The following is a 17,168-nucleotide window of genomic DNA, read 5'->3' on the forward strand; positions in this document are numbered from 1 at the left end:
GGCTGGTTTCTGGCTTTGCACACCCCGTGGACGGGATCGGGCCTCCCAGGAGGAGCACAGCGCTATGTCTGAGAAGATGGAGACGGGGCTGACAGGCTGGCTGGCAGGAGCTGCTTGGAGGCAGCGGAAGGTGCTCTGACGGTGCTCAGCCCTCGGCCTCTGCAGGAGAGAGGACCGTGTCCACACCTCCGAGAAGAGGGGGCAGCGGGGGGGGATGGTGAAAGCTTATTCAGTATTCCGTGCCTTTGTTATGTACGCTTGGAATACCTGTTGTCTCATGCAAAAATGACGATGAGATATTTGTGTTTATTAGAAGAGAGTGGAAAAAGTACCCAGGAGGGGGCATGGGCTTCAAAATTCCAGGTCTGGGAAGATTAAAAAAATATTCTTTCCTAAACATGTTTTTCATTTTAAGCTCCTATTATGCCAAACCGTGTTTGGTTTTGATGGGAATGAAAAGTTTGAACCGCACTGGTAACAGTGTTACTTAGAGGCTGCACTCATAATCAAAAGACGGGCAAGAGGAACCAAGAAATAGCTTAGAAATCCAGGAAGAGGGGCGGGGGGCGGGGCGGGGGGCTGTGCGGGAAGAAGGAGAGCAAAGCCCTTGTACGGGAGGCCGCTGCCAGGCTTACCAGTTTTGCAGGGCTTCAAGCCTTCCAAGGTCTCTCATTATATTTCGGGTAAGCTCTAGCTCTGACCTGAACAGGCCCTGCGGGAGGGTCTCCCTGGCCATGCCCTCCCTCCCGTCATTGTGCTCCAGCTGCTGGTCCTTCTCAGTTCCTCAAATAGGCCTCGAACCTGAAGCCTCCGGGTTCCTGCCCCCCCCCCCCGACCTCCATGCCAGCGGCTGCTTCAGCCGGAAATATCAGGCCCCATCTTCCTGTGACCAGCCCCGATTGTCCATTTAAATGTCATCGTCTTAGCAACCACCCAGTCTAAGGGGGCCGCCAGTCACCCTCTGTCACCACACCTCTTCTTCATTTCTCAGCCAAGCACTTACACTAGCTGAGGTTTTGCTGGTTTGTTTATTTATTGTCTGTCTCGCCCCGCCTGAATGAAAATTTAAGTTCTGTAGAGAAAGAACATTGTCTGCCTTCTTCCCTGCTGTATTCCCAGAACTCGGAATAGTCCTTGGCACATAGCAGACACTCAGTAAGTATGTGTTGAACGAACAAGCAGCTAGAAGGATGGGTGGATAGACAGGTGGGTCCCTGTGTGATACAGAGAGGCTTGCCTTGGTAAGGCCTCTTTACCCTACTCACCACAGGTTCGCCACCTGCTGCAAGACTCACTGTGAGGCCAACCCTGGCCATCAAATTCACCTTTGTCACCATGGCCCTACAACTGCAGGGGCCCGAGAGACTTGGGGTACCATGTGGATGGCCAGGCATTCTTCTGTGACGAAAGAGCAAAGGCACAGGGCTGCTGAAGGTTGGGCAGCATGTCTGGAGTAGGGCTGTGGAAGAGAATTTGGGAATCCAGGCTGCCTGGGTTTTGGCCTTGGCCCTGAATTCAGGCAGCTTTGGGACTGTAGGCATTGCAGGCTGAAGTCAAGGAAGACACATCTGATCCCTCCTCCTTCCTCTCAGGGTCTGGTAATTAAGGCTGGACATCCGCTGGGGCCAGTGGGAAGAAGGGACAAAGAAGTCATGTCTTCTCCCCAACCTACCACCTGTCGGGCCTGGAGATTTGGGCTTTGTATGAACTCTTACATTGCGCACTCCTCCCTGCTATAAGCTCTGTGTGGGGTTCTGGAGGCAAATGGGGACAAAGGCACAGTCCCTGGCCTGGAGGAGCTTCGGTCTGGTTGAGAGAAGGGGTGTGTAATCCATGATTGCACTAAGAAGTCAGTGTGGTAATAGAGGCCAGGAAACTGCCTCAAGGACTCAGGGGCGGGAGGGCATGGGAGGAAAGGCTTCCTAGAGATGACATTTGAGCCACATCTTCATGTGTGAGGGGGAAATGCCCCAACCTAGATGGACTGGGGCAGGGGGGCCCTAGGGGCCGTGAGGTAGGCCTGTGCAAAGAGTCGTAAGAAGTATGGCTTAAATCTGGGAGGTAGGCAGAAGGCGAGGCTGTAGATTTGGGCAGAGACCAGATCACGCCAGACCTTGTGGTTCATGCCCGGGGCAGCACGATGCCGGTGATTAGTTGAGCATTTTTGAAGAATCATCCTGAAGACTCTAGGAAACCTTGGTGGGAAGGGAGCAAGATGGGGTGGGGAAGGTCACAGCCATCATCAGAGGGACAGGTGAGGAGAGGCCGCACTACAGCTATGGGGGGAGGGATGGTTTGCTGAAGCTTTAGCAGCAAAATTAATCAGATTTGAAGACCTGTTAGTTATAGGACATGGCAGGGAGGGGAGATATCTGCCTCCTTTTCTGGGCTTCCAGCCTGATTGGGGGGGGGGTTCAGGGAAGCGGTACTGCCCAAATCTAAGAATAGGCAAAGTAGAATGGGGTGTCCACGGAACCATCTGTGGTTAACGCATGGGAGGGGCAGCTGGGAAGTATCACTGGAGGATGGCAGTTCTCAATGAAGGATTGGGGGATGATTGGAATATCCTCATGTCCTTCCCCTTAGATCAGCCCTCCCATGGCACCCATTATCAGACCCAAAGGAAGAGTTCTGAGATCCCAGCTGGCAGGGTCTTCTCGAGCAGGGAAACCCTCTCCTTTCTCCATCTCACCCTAGAGAAAGTCAGCTTTGAGGGGAGGTGGGATAGGCTTATGTGAGCCTTCTGGTGCCTCATGTGGTCCCCCAAGGAGAAACCATCTGTACTGTGGCTCCTTCCTTCCTGCCAGCGCGGTTACTTGTTGATGGCCTTGCAAGGAAGAGGCTGGAATGTGGCTGACTTAGCATTTCCCAGCCCCACCCACCCGCACAGCTGGCAGGGCCCGGACCCCTCTCCAGATGGGGCTCAGTTGGTCTGCTTGGCTTGGCTAGTGCTTCCAGGCCGTCCTGCCTCACCTTCTTTAAAACTGCTTGGGACAGCAGAACAAGGCCCAAGATCTTGGCCAAAGCAAGTTTTCTTGTGGCGAATGGGGCTGGCTCTCCAACCGCACGTTGCAGCCAAGGCCTGGCAGGGTGAAGCTGCAGACACAAAGTGTTGCAGGAGAAGGGGAGCACCTGTCACCTCTCCGTCCGGGAGACAGCTCGGTGGGGCTGGTCTGGGGAGAGACCTAGCTTGAGTGGGTTTCCTCACCCCCGGAGGCAGGAGTCAACAGTACAGCCACCCAAACTGCCCAGAGACAGAGCTGACGCCAGCCTTTGGATTTGTTTTTCTAAAATCTGGAATTTAGTATCCTTTGGGTGTGACTTTCCATATCATATCCAAGGAAGCCTGGGTAACTCTGCACACCCAATGAGCCCTTTCAGTAGCGTGGAACCTCGCCTGTAGGGAGGCCCGTGGCACGGACCAGTGATATGAAGTGATTTAAGGAACCATCTCGCCCTCTGATGTAGGCTCCCCAACCCTCGCCCGACGAGCAGTTTGAATTCCAACAGCCCTGATCTCCAGCGGGGGTTGTGCGTACATATGTGAGAGGAAGGGTGGAGGTTTGGTGCCAGTGTAAGTAAGCCTAGAGCTAGGAGTGCAAGCTGCCAATGTTTTTAGAGGATACTTCTAGAAGGCTGCAAGAGCTGGAGGGGTCAGTGGGGCATGGCTCTGAGGTCAGGGATAAGTTTGGGGGAGTCTAACTGTGATGGGAGGGACTCCAATAAGACTGCTTGAGAGGTTTCTGGAAACTCTGGGGGAGGCCCTTTTGCCCTACCCATCCAGCACTCCCCTGGGAAAATCTTAGCTTCTCCTTAGCTAACTGAGTCCTCTCTTGGCTCTTTCGCACGTGCGTGCCCACTGCTGGTTTGACTAAGCATCTCAGTCTTAACTTGATCTTGTATGAAGCATGGTATGGACTTATGGCTGTTGTAAACCCAGAAACCTCATTTTCAAAGTTTTAGGCTAAATGCCTTCAGTAGTTTTCTATTACATTTTGTTGGGAATATTTGTTGGAAACTATCTCCAATCCGCCCCCCCACCCAACTACCAGCTGTTGTCTTGTCCCATCTCCTTCCAGAAGGCTTATGGTTAAACATTCTTCTGGGGCCATGGCTGGAGTTTCCTTCCCTCTAGATCAAGCGTTCTTCTCCTGAGTTCATGAGCTTGGATGAGGTTTAGGGAGTCCACTCAACCTCAAAAGTCAGCAGAATGCTCCGTGCGTATGCATTTTCCAAGGAAGACTATAGCTTTGTTTAGGTTCTCAGAAGGGTCCATGATCCCTCAAAGCTAAGAAATTCTTTTTTTTTTTTTTAAGATATTATTTATATTTGACAGAGATAGAGACAGCCAGCGAGAGAGGGAACACAAGCAGGGGGAGTGGGAGAGGAAGAAGTAGGCTCATAGCTGAGGAGCCTGATGTGGGGCTCGATCCCACAACGCCGGGATCACGCCCTGAGCCAAAGGCAGCTGCTTAACAACTGCGCCACCCAGGCGCCCCAAAGCTAAGAAATTCTTGCTTTAAATGCACTTGGAGCTTGGACAGGGGGAAGCATTGGGTTCCAGAGTAGGACCCTAGCGCTGCCAGTGTCACATGTCGAGCTGGGCTCTGTGATCAGGAGTGGGGGTGGGATGTGGGTTTCTGGAAGTCAAAGGAGTTCAGAAGCAGGGAGCCCTGTGCTAGCTGGGGAGGAAGAAAGAAGAAGGGGGACCCTGGGGGTCCATGGGGCAGGCTGAGGATGTGGCAGGGTCGAGGGAGCCAGACGTACTGCTTGGAGGGGCCTCGGAGGACTTCTCCTGGGGAAGTGAGTATCCTTGGAGCTTCCAGGGCCAGGTCAGGCCAGGGGTCATGGCTGTAAGACCCTGGGGGAGTGAGGAGGGTAGACCAGGGGAACAAGGGAGACGGGCAGGGAGGGAGAGTCAGAAGAAAAGGAAGGAAGAGGGAGCAGGAGCCAAATGATGGTTATTCTGCGTGGGGGGAACTCCCAGAGGTAGTAAAGTGGGGAGAAGAGCTGCTTCTTGCGCGGACCAGCCCAAAGGAAGGTGGGGGGGCTCCCTCGGAGGAGTCCCTGAGAGCTGGACAGGCGGGAGCCCCAGCAACACGTGTCGGAGGCAGCGGGCGTCTCCTGGCAGGGCGGCTGGGCGGGATGACCTCATCCCTTCCCGGCTCGGCGACTGAGGCTTTATTATTCCAGCCTCTAGGTAGACATGACGCTATGCTGAGCCTAAAGGTTAAAGAAGGAGCTGCCTTTGCCACCATGGGGCTCCCATGGCCCCTGGTGGAAGGGGCCCAGGGGGAGAGCCCTCAGTGGGAGTAGCTGGAGCACCTCCCTTGGGGCCCTTCCTGGCACTCCTCCACGCCCCAGGGGCCTCTCTCACATTTTGGGGAACACAGGCAGGCAGGGTGCCCGAGAGAGAGCTGGCCACCTTCCCTCCTGCGCCATGGACATCTTGATAGAGAATTTTCCACAGCTCATCTGGTTTACCCTGCAGGCTTGAGATTGAATATTGTGGGTAAAATAGAGGGAGCTCTAAAACACCAAATACCATGTGCTGGCAGAGACAGAAAGCTTAGTTCCACACCGACAACTCCACGTCTGTTTCAGAGACCTTCTGAGCCTGCTTTCCATGACAGACTAGGCAGATCCCCAAAGAGCCCGGGGCCCATGGTCCTTCACACCTTCCCCAGGTACTCCCTGCATTAAACCTGTCAGGATGACGTCCTGCTGGCAGATCGAGTGATTGTGCTGTCTGGGAATCAGCCCAGGATGCCCAGGGGGCCTGCCCAGGACTGCAATCCAGTTAATTAGCAATGGGCATTTAGCAGGGATGCCGAGCTTTTTGTGGTAATGAGACTTCTTTTCCCCTAAACGTTGAGGTCACTTGGGGGTGGGAAAGGGAAAGAGTTTGCTGGTTCATTCATAAGGGTGGGGTCAGAGATGGTTCCCTTCCCTTCTGGAAAACTCAGCAAACCCTAGGGAAGAACCCCAAGGTATTGACAAGTGCCTTGGATATTTTTCTTGCCAGATACAATTTCAGAATGTGCTGGCAGCCCGGAACCCCTGGTCTGGGATCCCTGTGAGACAGTGAGCCCCTCTGCCTCCACTTCTGATCCACAGCAGTGCTGTAGTTTAACCCAGTGCCCTGTAGCCTATTTGAAGGTATTGGCCTCCCAACCTCAGCCTTACTCCCCCTACAAAGGGAAAGTTGCCCAGGATTTTGAACACAAGCGCCTGGGCCATATTGACTCAGTGCCAAGCCCTGGGAATAGGAGCCACAGTCACCTCCTCTGGAACAGAACTGTCATTGGCTCTGAAAGTTTTAAATATTAGCTAGCACTCTGAATGTTTCTTTTTTTGCGGCGAGGGAGATAGCACATACATAAATCAAATGGATGGGTAGGGTATGTGTATAAAAACATTGGTCTTGCCGCTTTATGTACCGTGTAGACAGGACTGTGTTAGATGTGTGGTCATTACTGTGCACCTTGACCCCCAGAAGCCTTCTTGGTTGCTATAGTCTGGTACTTCTGAGCAAAATCCCCAGGGGGTCTCGTATCCCTGTGGTTTCCTAGGTCTATCCCAGACCTCCAGACTTAAAACCTCTACCCCTAGTAGGTCTGGGACTTGCCAGTTTCAGAACCTTTGTTTGTGTCCATCACAACTACCTTCTTCTCTCAGTTCCTACCGTACTTGGTGCCTGACAGTGACAGGCCGTAGGAGCTTCACGCCGAATTGTCACTGCTTGATGTCTGTGAATCTGGCTCTGTCTCACCAAGACATTGAGCAGTTCGAGGCCAGGGGCGCTCATCCCAGAACCTGGCCTGGTGTTGGGTGTGTGTGTGCTCAGAGCACATTTTCCCATAGTCCCGTTTGTTGAGTGTTCATGTTCCTGTGCGAACAGCAGCTTGTCCTGCTGCGAACACCAGGCCAGGAAGACAGCTTGGATCCCAGCTGCGGTTTGCTCAGGTGAATTAAATCTAGCCAGTATATCTGGGGCACACTCATCTTGTGCAAGAACATTCCTGGCTACGGTAGAGGGCAAGACAGGCTCGTGTAATAAGGGGGACCCCCTTAAGGACCCTAGAGAAATTAACTATCCCGTCTTGAGAGTCCAGCTGGAGAGGGTGTCTCGATCCTGCTGCCAACTGAGTGGGGCTGGGAGGTCTCTGGCTCGGAAGAGCCATTTCTCCCCGGCCGCCAGCAGCGCAGTCCAAGTACTGTGTGGGAGAGACTTGCACAGGGTGGATGGTTCCTGCAGGATCCTGAGCGGTGACCTCTGACCACGTGGGAGAGACTCGCACGGGGTGGATGGTCCCTGCAGGATCCTGAGTGGTGATCTCCGGGGCGGGGGCGGGGCGGGGGTCTGCCTGTGGCTCAGGTTTTCAGAGCCGGACCCCAGCCACACCCTGGAGGAGCGAGTGGTGCACTGGTACTTCAGCCAGCTCGACAGCAACAGCAGCAGCGACATCAACAAGCGGGAGATGAAGCCCTTCAAGCGCTACGTGAAGAAGAAAGCCAAGCCCAAGAAGTGTGCCCGGCGTTTCACTGACTACTGTGACCTGAACAAGGACAAGGTCATCTCACTGCCCGAGCTGAAGGGCTGCCTGGGTGTTAGCAAAGAAGGTGAGTGCTCGCTCCCGTGCTCCTGGCCTTCCAGGACGTGGCCCACCCAGGCGCAGGGACCAAGGGCTCCTGCCATAGAGGGGGGTCCCGGGTGCTCCTGTATTCAGCTACTTACCGAGAGTGTGTTATGCTCTGCGTTATTTGCCTGGTGCAGTGAAGGAGTTGCCAGATACAATCCATGTCCTTCCACAGTCTACCGAGGAGGTAGATATGAAAGTATTTATAGACATTGTGCTAAGTGCTATGAGAGTGTGTTAGGCTAGGCCAGGCTGCAGTGACAAGGAGACCCACACATGTAATGGCTCAACACAGGAGAATTTGTTCATCTTGCCCATGTAATGTTCTGCATGATTCCAGGTCATGGTGTGCGTGCATGCGTGCGTGTGTGTGTGTGTGTAGGGGGACGAATAAGAGTGGAAATTGCTCTGTGCAGTCACTCTGAGATCTTGGCTGAGAATGATTCTGCCATCTTTATTATGTGGCTTCAAGGTCACCCTGGGGCTCATTTCCATTCCCAGTCAGCCAGAGGGAGTCAAGCACAGAGCAGTGCACATGGGGGAGTTTTATGGGCCAGTCCTGAAGTGACACACATGACCTCTGCTATCTCACGGGCTGGAACGGCCACCAGACCACACCCCACAGTGAGGAAGGCTGGGAGCCCAGGAAAAGGAGGAGAACACGGATTCTGTCATGATAGAACAAGTGTGAGTATTGTAGGAACATATCTAGGGGCACTTAAATTAGCTCAGGGGTAGACAGCCTTGGAAAACGTGGTGCAGGAAAGGATGTCTAAACCAACCATGGCCCACGAACCGCATCTAGTCCGTGGCCTATTTTTGTATGGCTTGTGAGCTAAGGGTAGTTTTTATATTTTTAACGGGATGTAATTTTCAACAAAGAAGAACAAATGACAGACTGTACGTGGCCCACAAATACCTACTACCTAGTCCTTGACAGGTCAGTTTGCTGAGCCCTGGTCTAAACCAGCACCTGAGCAATGGGTAGGAGATGGCCAAGCCAGGGGGTCCGTGGAGGGAGGGGTGTTCTCAGCTACGGCAACTGAAGAGTGATGGTGAAGAGGCGAGGGAACAGTAGTAAAGGAACTGAAAGGTTTGTGGGACTGAAATGCGTATTTGAAGGTGGCAGGAGCTGGGGGGGGGCAGGAGGCAAGGGAAGAGTCTCAACTTCTTTGGGGCAGCAGAGAGCTGTCATAGGGGTTCAGACAGAGAAATAATTGGATTGGTTTTGCTTTAGAAAATCATTCTGGCTGCAGTGCGGGAAATGGGTTAGAGTCGAGCAAGGCAGGGCACCCACTGGAGGCTGTGGCTGGAGATGAGAGGCTCGAGTTAGGAGAACGCAGCGGGAGTGAAGAGAAGTGAGTGGACCCGAGACGGCTAGAGCTGCGCTTCTGGTGACCTAGGGGACAGGGGGATGGAGGTTGGTTTGGGGGGTCAGTCTGTTCACAGAGTGGGGCAATGTGGAAGGAAGAGCACAGCAGGCGTAGGGAGAGGGGGAAGACCACCAGGATGGTTTGGACATGGCGAGTTGGACGCACCTGAAGGGTGGGTGGCTCTGTGGTGCAGGTGAAGGGTCTGGGCGGGTGATGCCAATTTATTTGAAGTGGAATCTTTGGTAAAGCGGAGATTGCCCCGGAAGAAAACACAGGGCTTTTCCTGGCGCTGACCCTCACTTGACACTGAGCCCAACGGGTAACACAGGAAGTGGATGAGTGACCATGAGGGACCCCGGCTCCGGGGCCCGTGACCCTGGGTGAGTGAGCTCGTGGCTCTGGCCACTCCTGTCTGATTGAGGACGCCTCTGTGTGTTCCTCCAGGACGCAGTGCAGTGTTGTGACTCAGACCCTGCCTCTGCCGCAGACTAGCTGCTTCGCCATATACACATGATGCGACCGTTCTGGCTCTCAGTTTCTGCATCTGTAAAATGGGCGTAAGCAGGGCATCTGCTGTTGTGCTGACTCAGTGGGACAGTGAGTGAAAGCGTTTATCCAGGGCCTGAGACAGTGGAGGAACTGGATAGAAGTACGACATTCCTGTTCTTAAGATTATTGCCTGGTGAGCCGCACTTACCGCCCTGTAGGGCAGTCTCCCTGGGCCCCCCGCCAGCGCGTGCTTGGCGCCATCGCATCCTGGTCAGCCCAGTGAATGCATGTCCCCCCAGTGAGGGGGCTGCCCGCTGTGGTGACACTTGGGGCCTGCGCTCATCTCCCAGAGCACGGGCAGAGGACCAGTACTGGAGAGAGACCACACAGTGTTCGTGTAGAGTCCGGGCCCACCCAGGAGCACTCAAGCACCGAGGAACGATGGACCCATGGGGGTCCGTATGACTCTGCCTTCAGTCCCCTCTGGTCTACGCAGCCCTCGGATGCCAAGGGGAGGCCGGGTGTGGTGACCTCTTGTCCACAGAGCCGAGAGGGGCTTTCGAGCCTTGTTCTGAAGTCTCCCCAGGCACCAGGTGTCTGCCAACCCTGGCTGCTGCGCAGGACCTGAGGGGAGCACCCAGGAAAACTGTCACCTGGAATGTGATAGTTAGGGAGCCCTGTTCCTCCTCACCCCACACTCAGCCGAGGTTTCAGTGTCCAGGTACCCTCACAGCGCCATCCGGGGAGGCCTGTAGAGTGCTTCCGAGCGCAGCCCGGCACCTTCTTGGCCCAACACTGTCAACCTCCCTCCGGAGCTCCTCACCCCGGGAGTGGGACAGGAGAGGCCCGAGAGCTCTGGGACGGCTCTTGACCCCGGAACGCACTGCCTGCTTGAAAATATGGCTGGGGCGCCTGTGTCTGTCTGCGTGTCTCTGCGTGTGTCTGTGCACAGGCGTGTTTGTGCGTGTCCCCGCGGCCACGTCTGTGTGTGTAGGCAAATGTCTGTGTGCATGTCTGAGTGCACAGCTGTCTGTGTGTGTGTGTGTGGTCTGCGCATGGGCGTGCCTGCATGCGTGTCTGCACGTGTCTCTCTGGGTTGTGTACGTGCACATCTGTGTACGTGTGCAAGCACATCTGTGTGTGCATGTGTCTTCAGGCCGTTTTGCAGTCGAGGTGTCCAGATGAGCCTAGAGAGGACTAGCACTTGGCTCGAGGTCAGAGGTCACACGTGAGCTAGCATCATTGCTGGCACTTGGACCCCACCTCAGAATTTCCAGGCCAGAATGCTGTCCCTTCCGTGAGAAGGACTCCAGAGTGTTCGAAAATCATCCCTGGTGTGAACAGGCCAGTCTTGTTTGCCTGAGGAAGGCCAAGGGAGACAAGACCAGTGGTGAGTCCAGAGAAGTGGGGAAGCAGACCCAACCTGGGGGGTGTGAACGGGAGTAGAGGCTGCTGGGAGCAGGGAGCCACCAGCAAACTCAGCAGGGAGACCCATAGTTTCTAAGCAGGCAGTGCCTGCAGGAGAAAGGACCATTAGTGAGAGGCATAGGGGAGGCGGGGGCTGGGGCTGTGGGTAAGAACAGAAGCTCTGAAGTCAGACACACCTGGCTTTTAATCCCGGCTCTGCCACTCGCTGGCCCTGTAATCTTTGGCAAGTCCTCTAAACTCTCTGAGCCTCAGTCTCCGTGTCTGCACAGTGGAGATGATAGTATCCACCTCATAGATGTGGCGTGAAATTGGGGCATGTGAGGAACTTAGCCCAGTAACCTGGTTCATGGGAAATGCACAAAGTAAACTGGTAGTAGGAGAGGAGCGTGCCCACCGGCTGAAGGCAGCTTCCCTGAGGCCCTCTGCTCCGCGGAGCCGCAGAAAAGCCACTTGGGTAGAAGGTCTGTGGGGCCTGAGCCCAGGCATTGGTCATCCGGTGTCATGTGGTGCCCTCTGGTGGGCTGAGAGGGGCTTGCAGGCCAGGTGGGGGGCTCGAGAGGGCGGGGGAGCACGCGCAGTTTAGGAACCAGTGTCGCTTTGGGTCTCAGGGACCACATTTTCTGGAAATGCCTCGTGAACACAGGTATTTTTCCTAACCCAACTGCTCACAGGGGAGCTGAGCTGTGTGCACGGCAGGAAGGGGTCAGACATTCTGAGGGCCAGGCTTCTTTCTTAGCTGGTCCTTCCCGGTTAGTAAAACATCTTCGGCAGGTTGATGGTCACCTCCTGGGAGGCAGGCAGACTGGAGACTAGTTCCTCCGTTTGTGAGACGTCCCAAACTCCCTTGGCACTGCCCGAGGATGCCGCCTGCCCTGCGTTCCGGCTTTTCCTCCCCCACCCCCAACTCCCCTTAAGAGTGTGGTGCTGGGAGGACAGAGCCAGGTCTGAGTTCACACATAGAAGCTATGCCATCTCCAAGTCTTAGTCCCACTGTCATAACGCGGAGACAGTTGGCTCATTTTGTAACTGTCCTATAGAGTTGCTCCACGGGGTAAATGACGGGATTTGGGTAAAAGATTAGTGCCGTGGGCCTCCACGAGCGGGGCTGGATCCTCCCAGCCGGGCATGCATTTCGTTTCCCGAGTCTCCGCTTGGCGGGCGCTAACAGGAGGCCATTCTCTCCGTGTGAATCTGTCTATTCCCCGCTGAGAGAGGCCGCTGCTGGACGGAGCAGATGAATGGTGGGATCCGGAGTCAGGTGGGATTCTGTCGCTGCCCACTGCTGGCCCCCGAACCCATCACTCTTTCCAGGCTTGTTTCCTCGTGTGTAAAATCGGACATATCAGTATCTACCCCGCACCCGGCCTCCCATCCTGTGTTCTTTCATTCTTTCTCAGGTCTTAGGAATGTTACCAGAACTGGGAGAGGGGGGCGTCGAGCTGTGGGGTCGCATGACCCATGGGTGGGCGTGGGTTCCCGCAACGCTTCATACTCTTCAGAGCCCTTTCTCCACTTCATGCATTCAGTCAGTCCTCAAGGCAGCCCTGTGAGAGGCAGAGCGGAGGCCGCACAGCTGTGGCCCCAAGTCCCATCCTGTAGACTGACCCAGCGGGGTTAGGGTAGGTGCACAAAGTCACATGGCCTCCAGGGGTCACACAGTGCTGGCCCAGCTCTTGGTGCACTGGCCTCTCAGCTCCCACTCCTCCTCGAGGAGCCCTGGGCCCTGTAGGAGCCTCCAAGACCCATCAGCACCCTATGGGGCAGAGTGGGTGTTAGCAGAGTGAGACTTGGGCCTTGGTTAACTCTCTCAATTGCTCCAAGCCTCAGTTTCCAAATTCATTAGGTGAAGGGGTGGGACCAGATGGTAACTGAGATTCCCTCCACCCCTGGTGACTCAGAGAACTAGGACTCAAAAGGTTATGCACATGTCCATCAGCATCAAAGCCCTTCTCAGCTAATAGCTCAGGGGACTTCAGAGAGGCACCCAGGGAGCGCCTGGCCTCACGGAAAAGGGACGTGTTTAAGGGTGCTGGCCAGCAGTGGCTTCACCCAGGCAGGACAGGGCCACCAACACCCACAGAACAGGAAGCACGGCCACACAACCTCTGGCTGTGTCCTGAATCCATTCTTCCTTCTGGCAGCTGGGGGGACAGACGCCCAAGCACAGAGTCACGCCGGAGTCTCTACCGGCTCTGGGGTCAGGGGCGCTGGAGTGTCACATGTTCCTATCTGTTGCAGGTGGTAGTCTTGGCAGCGCCCCCCAGGGAAGATGAGCAGGCCCAAACCCATTCAGTAAGTTGCCTTCTTTTGGGGGTCCCCTCCGTGGGCCCCCTAAATGCAGCATTGGTAGTACGGCAGGAGTGGAGGAGTTGGCCCAGTTTTCCATTTTTGTTTGCTGAGAACATGAGGGAAAGATTGGTTCGTGCTGCGGGGATCCTGCGGTCCCTGCGTATAAAGGCATGCCTGCCCCCCGCCCGGGGGTGAAAGGCTGCTCTCTGGGAGTAGTATGGCTTTTACAGACTGCATGCCCCCAGACCTGCTTCCTCGGCAAGGCCTCGTTCTCTGGAATGCCAGACTTGTTGCAGGGGCCGTTGTGGTACGCCATGGGCAAAGCATGGCCTGGTGAAACACGGGCCCATCTGCAAGTCTAGGCTCCCTGCGTCCTGCCCAGCCCGTGTCTAACAGGCTGCCCTTGGGAGGAAGTGGATGTGCGCGGTGGGGTGTCTCATAACCCACCTCTGACCTCTTGCTTCTGCTTCCCCTTCTCAGTAGGACGCCTCGTCTAAGGAGTGGAAAACCAAAGGGCAGGTGGAGAGACCTGGGAGGCAGGACGGACCACCCGCCACCAGCTCCCCCGGCCCGGCCACATCCCGTGTAACATAAGTGGTACCTACCGTGTTTGCACTTTTGATAACTCTCATTTGCGTGTTTTCTTTTTGGTTTCATTTTTAAACACCAGTATCTAATACCACAGTGGGAAAAGGCAAGGGAAAAAGACTGTTTATTCTCTCTCTTATTGTAAGTTTTCGGATCTGCTACTGACAACTTTGAGGGGATTTTTGGGGGGGTGGGGTGGGCGGGAGGGTGTTTGTTGCTGGGACTGAGAAGAAAGAGATTTATATACTGTACATAAATATATATGTAAATTGTATAGTTCTTTTGTACAGGCGTTGACATTGCTGTTTGTTTACTCCCCTCCCTCTCCCTGCTCCCGGTGGGGGGGCTCTGGACACACGGCCAAGCTTTCTAGAACCTGGGACTGTATCCCCAGCCCACCTGGATTCCATTTGGGGATCAACCCCTGTATGCATAAAGACGGGAGCCCTGCAATCATATCGTAGACTCCATTGGTCCTTTTCTGGTGGGAGGAGGGTCCTGCCCTGGCTTTGGCTGTCAGAGCTGGCAGGTCCCTGGGTGGGTGGCCTTCTCAAGGGAGATTGGGTTGGGGGACAGATGGGAGTTGCCCCCAGAGGGAGGGCAGTAGCCCGCACAGGCACCAGTTCTCCCATGCCCGTGTGGTCCTGCTCCCTGGACCCTCAGGCGGCCCCGAATCGGTCTGTAAGTACGCCAGTATCCTCGTGGCCCACTGAGCAGATGATCCTCAGACGGTTTGCACTAGGTCATTTGAAACAGATTCACCTGGGTTTAGCATCTGCTCTGTAAAGCACGAGAAGGGAGGCAAAGAAGAAAAAGACATACAGTGGGGCCTTCTATTGAGTAGATATTGGATGTTTAAGCAGTGGAGGGAAGAGGACAGAGGCCAGCACTGATGAGTGCGGTGCCAGCCCCCTGCAAACACAAGCGAGGCTTCCCGAGACTGGCCCTCTCAGCAGTGGGGTCAGATGGGGTCTTCATCTCCACTCTGTATCTCCCCTGCAGTCCTGTCCTCAGTGGTGATGACAAGCCTGGGGGAGGAGTTTGGCTTGTCATCTTGTTGGTAACTCAGTGGTTTATTTGTTTTTTAACCCAATACTGAGGGTCTTCCTGTTCCCTCAAATGCTCCTAAGGGCTTCTAGGCTCAAGGCCAATTCCAGAGCAAAACGGATCCTGGGCCTCCTATTTCTGCCCCCCCTCCCCCAATGCTGAAGTATAGGGCTAATAACCCAGCTAGGGGGAAATCTGGGGCTCACCTTCCACAGACATGCTGCTGGGGCTCCACTGCAGGCTGCCCAGCCTTCCTCTGCCCAGGTGGCCGAGCCCATCCGGACAGCCTTCAGAGAGCAACACGTGACACTGAGCGTCTCTTCCCGTGAGCGGCCGTGGCAGCATCAAAGGAGGGAGACCAGGACTGCTGCCCCTATCGATTGCTCTTGGACATCTGGCCTCATCTCGTATCCCACCCTGCATTCCCATAAGTGCACCCACCTCAGCAGACCGTGTACCCCATTTCGGGCCTGGAAGGCGTCGGCACCATAGGCACGGGCCCCCTCGAGGCCTTGCTCTGGGAGTGCCCAGGGCGGATTTGGGCGGGGGAGTACGGCCTCCTCAGGACATGCTCTCGTGGGGCCTCAGGCTAGAGAAGGTTCTTGAGCAGGTCCTGGAGGTTGTCTCGGGGTGACTGGAGGCCTCATCCCAACATGGCAAAGAGGAAAGGGAGCCCCCTCCCCCGTTGTCCTGGACCAGATGACGCAGCGTGCTAGAGCTGGTTGGACCTTCCAGGAGGCGCGGCCCCTTTCCCTGGCCTGGAGGAAGCATGAAAATACAGAGAGGGCGCCCCCCTGTGGAAATTCAGAACCTCCCCGACCCCAACCCTGGCATCCTCCCTCTCACACACGTGCAGGCTGTGTTGTGTAGCTTTCCTTTGTGAGGAGGGAGGGAGGTATTTGTAGCTTGTTTTATAAAAAATAAAAATGAGTAAAGCTTGGTAGCTGTTGCGTCTTTCTTTGGGTGGCTTCCTGTGATGGAAAGGTTTCTCTTTCTTAAAAGTTCGGTGGTTTTCCCTGGTCCGGGCACTCTGATTCTAGGCAGTCCGAGTTGTCAGACTAGAAGGGAACCCTGAAGCGACCTCGAGGTGTCACCACACTTTGCTGTGAGGACAGTGATCCCTTTGGCCCTCACCTACCATGTTTGGGCATCTTTGTACAGCTGCCCTCCCCCCAGCCCCAAACTGTCACGGGAAGGTCGGGAATGTTGCAGGCCGTGCTGTGGGGGCAGGGCTGGGGGGGAAGCCCGCTCCGAAGCTTCAGGCTGGTAGGGGTGGGCACGTCGGCCGTAAGCCCCATCTCAAGACCCCAAGTGGGAAGCAGCTGTAGACAGGGTGCAGACCCCCAAAGGGGTCCGTGCCAACTCTGGGGTATTCTGGTTGAGGCTGCCGGTCTGGTTCCCGTTGCTGGCGGGGCTTCAGGGTGGGGATCGGCAGCCGAGGGGAGCATCTCTTCCTTTCACCCCTCTCCTCACACGAAGGGGCCAGCTGTCCTTGGAAATGGCTTCCCCACTACCCCCTGAGAACCTCCTCCAGATTTCCTTTGCCCACTCTGCCCCTCTGCCCTTTGCTGGCGAGCAGAAGGTGATTCCTCTTGAAAATTCTCTCCTAACCCTTTCTACAGCTAAGTGTTCCTGGGAACGAGGGTCACCCCATGCCTGTCGTCAGGCGGGTTTGGTGCTGACACCGCGTCTCTGGGCTCACTCCCGGCTCCAGTGCGCGCTGTGTCTACACGTCCCGGCCTGTTGATTACCACAGCTTTCTCTCCATGCTACACGATCCAGACTCGGGATCCGTGACTTGCTGGTGGCACCCACCCTCAGCTGTCTTGCCCACTCCTGCTGCGTCCCGTCAGGGGTAGCACAGCAGCCTCTCCCCTCCTGTCCTGCTCACACCCCAGGTGGTTGCATTCGGCTCTGAGAGCATTTTTCTCTAAGCAGCTTAGAGTCTCAGTAAAAGCCCCTGGTTTGTAGAGGCCTATCATGGGCTTCAGGGATTTGGGGGGGAGAAGGGAGGCCTCTGCTCATGTGGGACAGCAGGGGGAGACTTTGGGCAGACCTAGCCTCCTGCAGAGACAGCCAGCCTGGTGTGGGGGAGGACAGGTCTGAGGTCACACGTGAGTATCGGGGCCGCCGCGCAGCCCCGTTCAGCCTCCTTCTGCTTTCCGCAAGGGCCGGAGGACCATGACTAGGAGCAGTCGAGGAAAAGATAGATCCGCCCCATTTCTCCTTCACCAAGAGGCTGCTGAGCTGCCCCTGGCCTCTGCGGGGAGGGAAAGCGAGGAGCTTTCCAGTCGGGACGTGGGAAAGGAGTACT

General features: G+C 55.5%; 1 protein-coding gene across 7 annotated transcripts in view; it reads left to right on the plus strand.

Annotated features, from left to right (window-relative positions):
- SMOC1 (SPARC related modular calcium binding 1) overlaps window positions 1–15,797 on the plus strand; it is a 154,740-nt gene extending 138,943 nt beyond the window's left edge. For 3 of the 7 annotated variants that reach the window (XM_034641985.1, XM_019797271.2, XM_034641990.1), the window contains exons 11-13: window positions 7,379–7,623; window positions 13,169–13,222; window positions 13,700–15,797. In XM_034641985.1, coding sequence (XP_034497876.1) covers window positions 7,379–7,623; window positions 13,169–13,203 — 280 coding nt within the window. In that variant the 3' untranslated portion in view covers window positions 13,204–13,222; window positions 13,700–15,797. The other 4 variants (XM_034641986.1, XM_034641987.1, XM_034641988.1 and 1 more) reach the window with 4 other exon arrangements.
- Window positions 15,798–17,168: the final 1,371 nt, after the last annotated feature.

Source organism: Ailuropoda melanoleuca, chromosome 14 (assembly GCF_002007445.2).
Source record: "Ailuropoda melanoleuca isolate Jingjing chromosome 14, ASM200744v2, whole genome shotgun sequence".
NCBI lineage: Eukaryota > Metazoa > Chordata > Mammalia > Carnivora > Ursidae > Ailuropoda > Ailuropoda melanoleuca.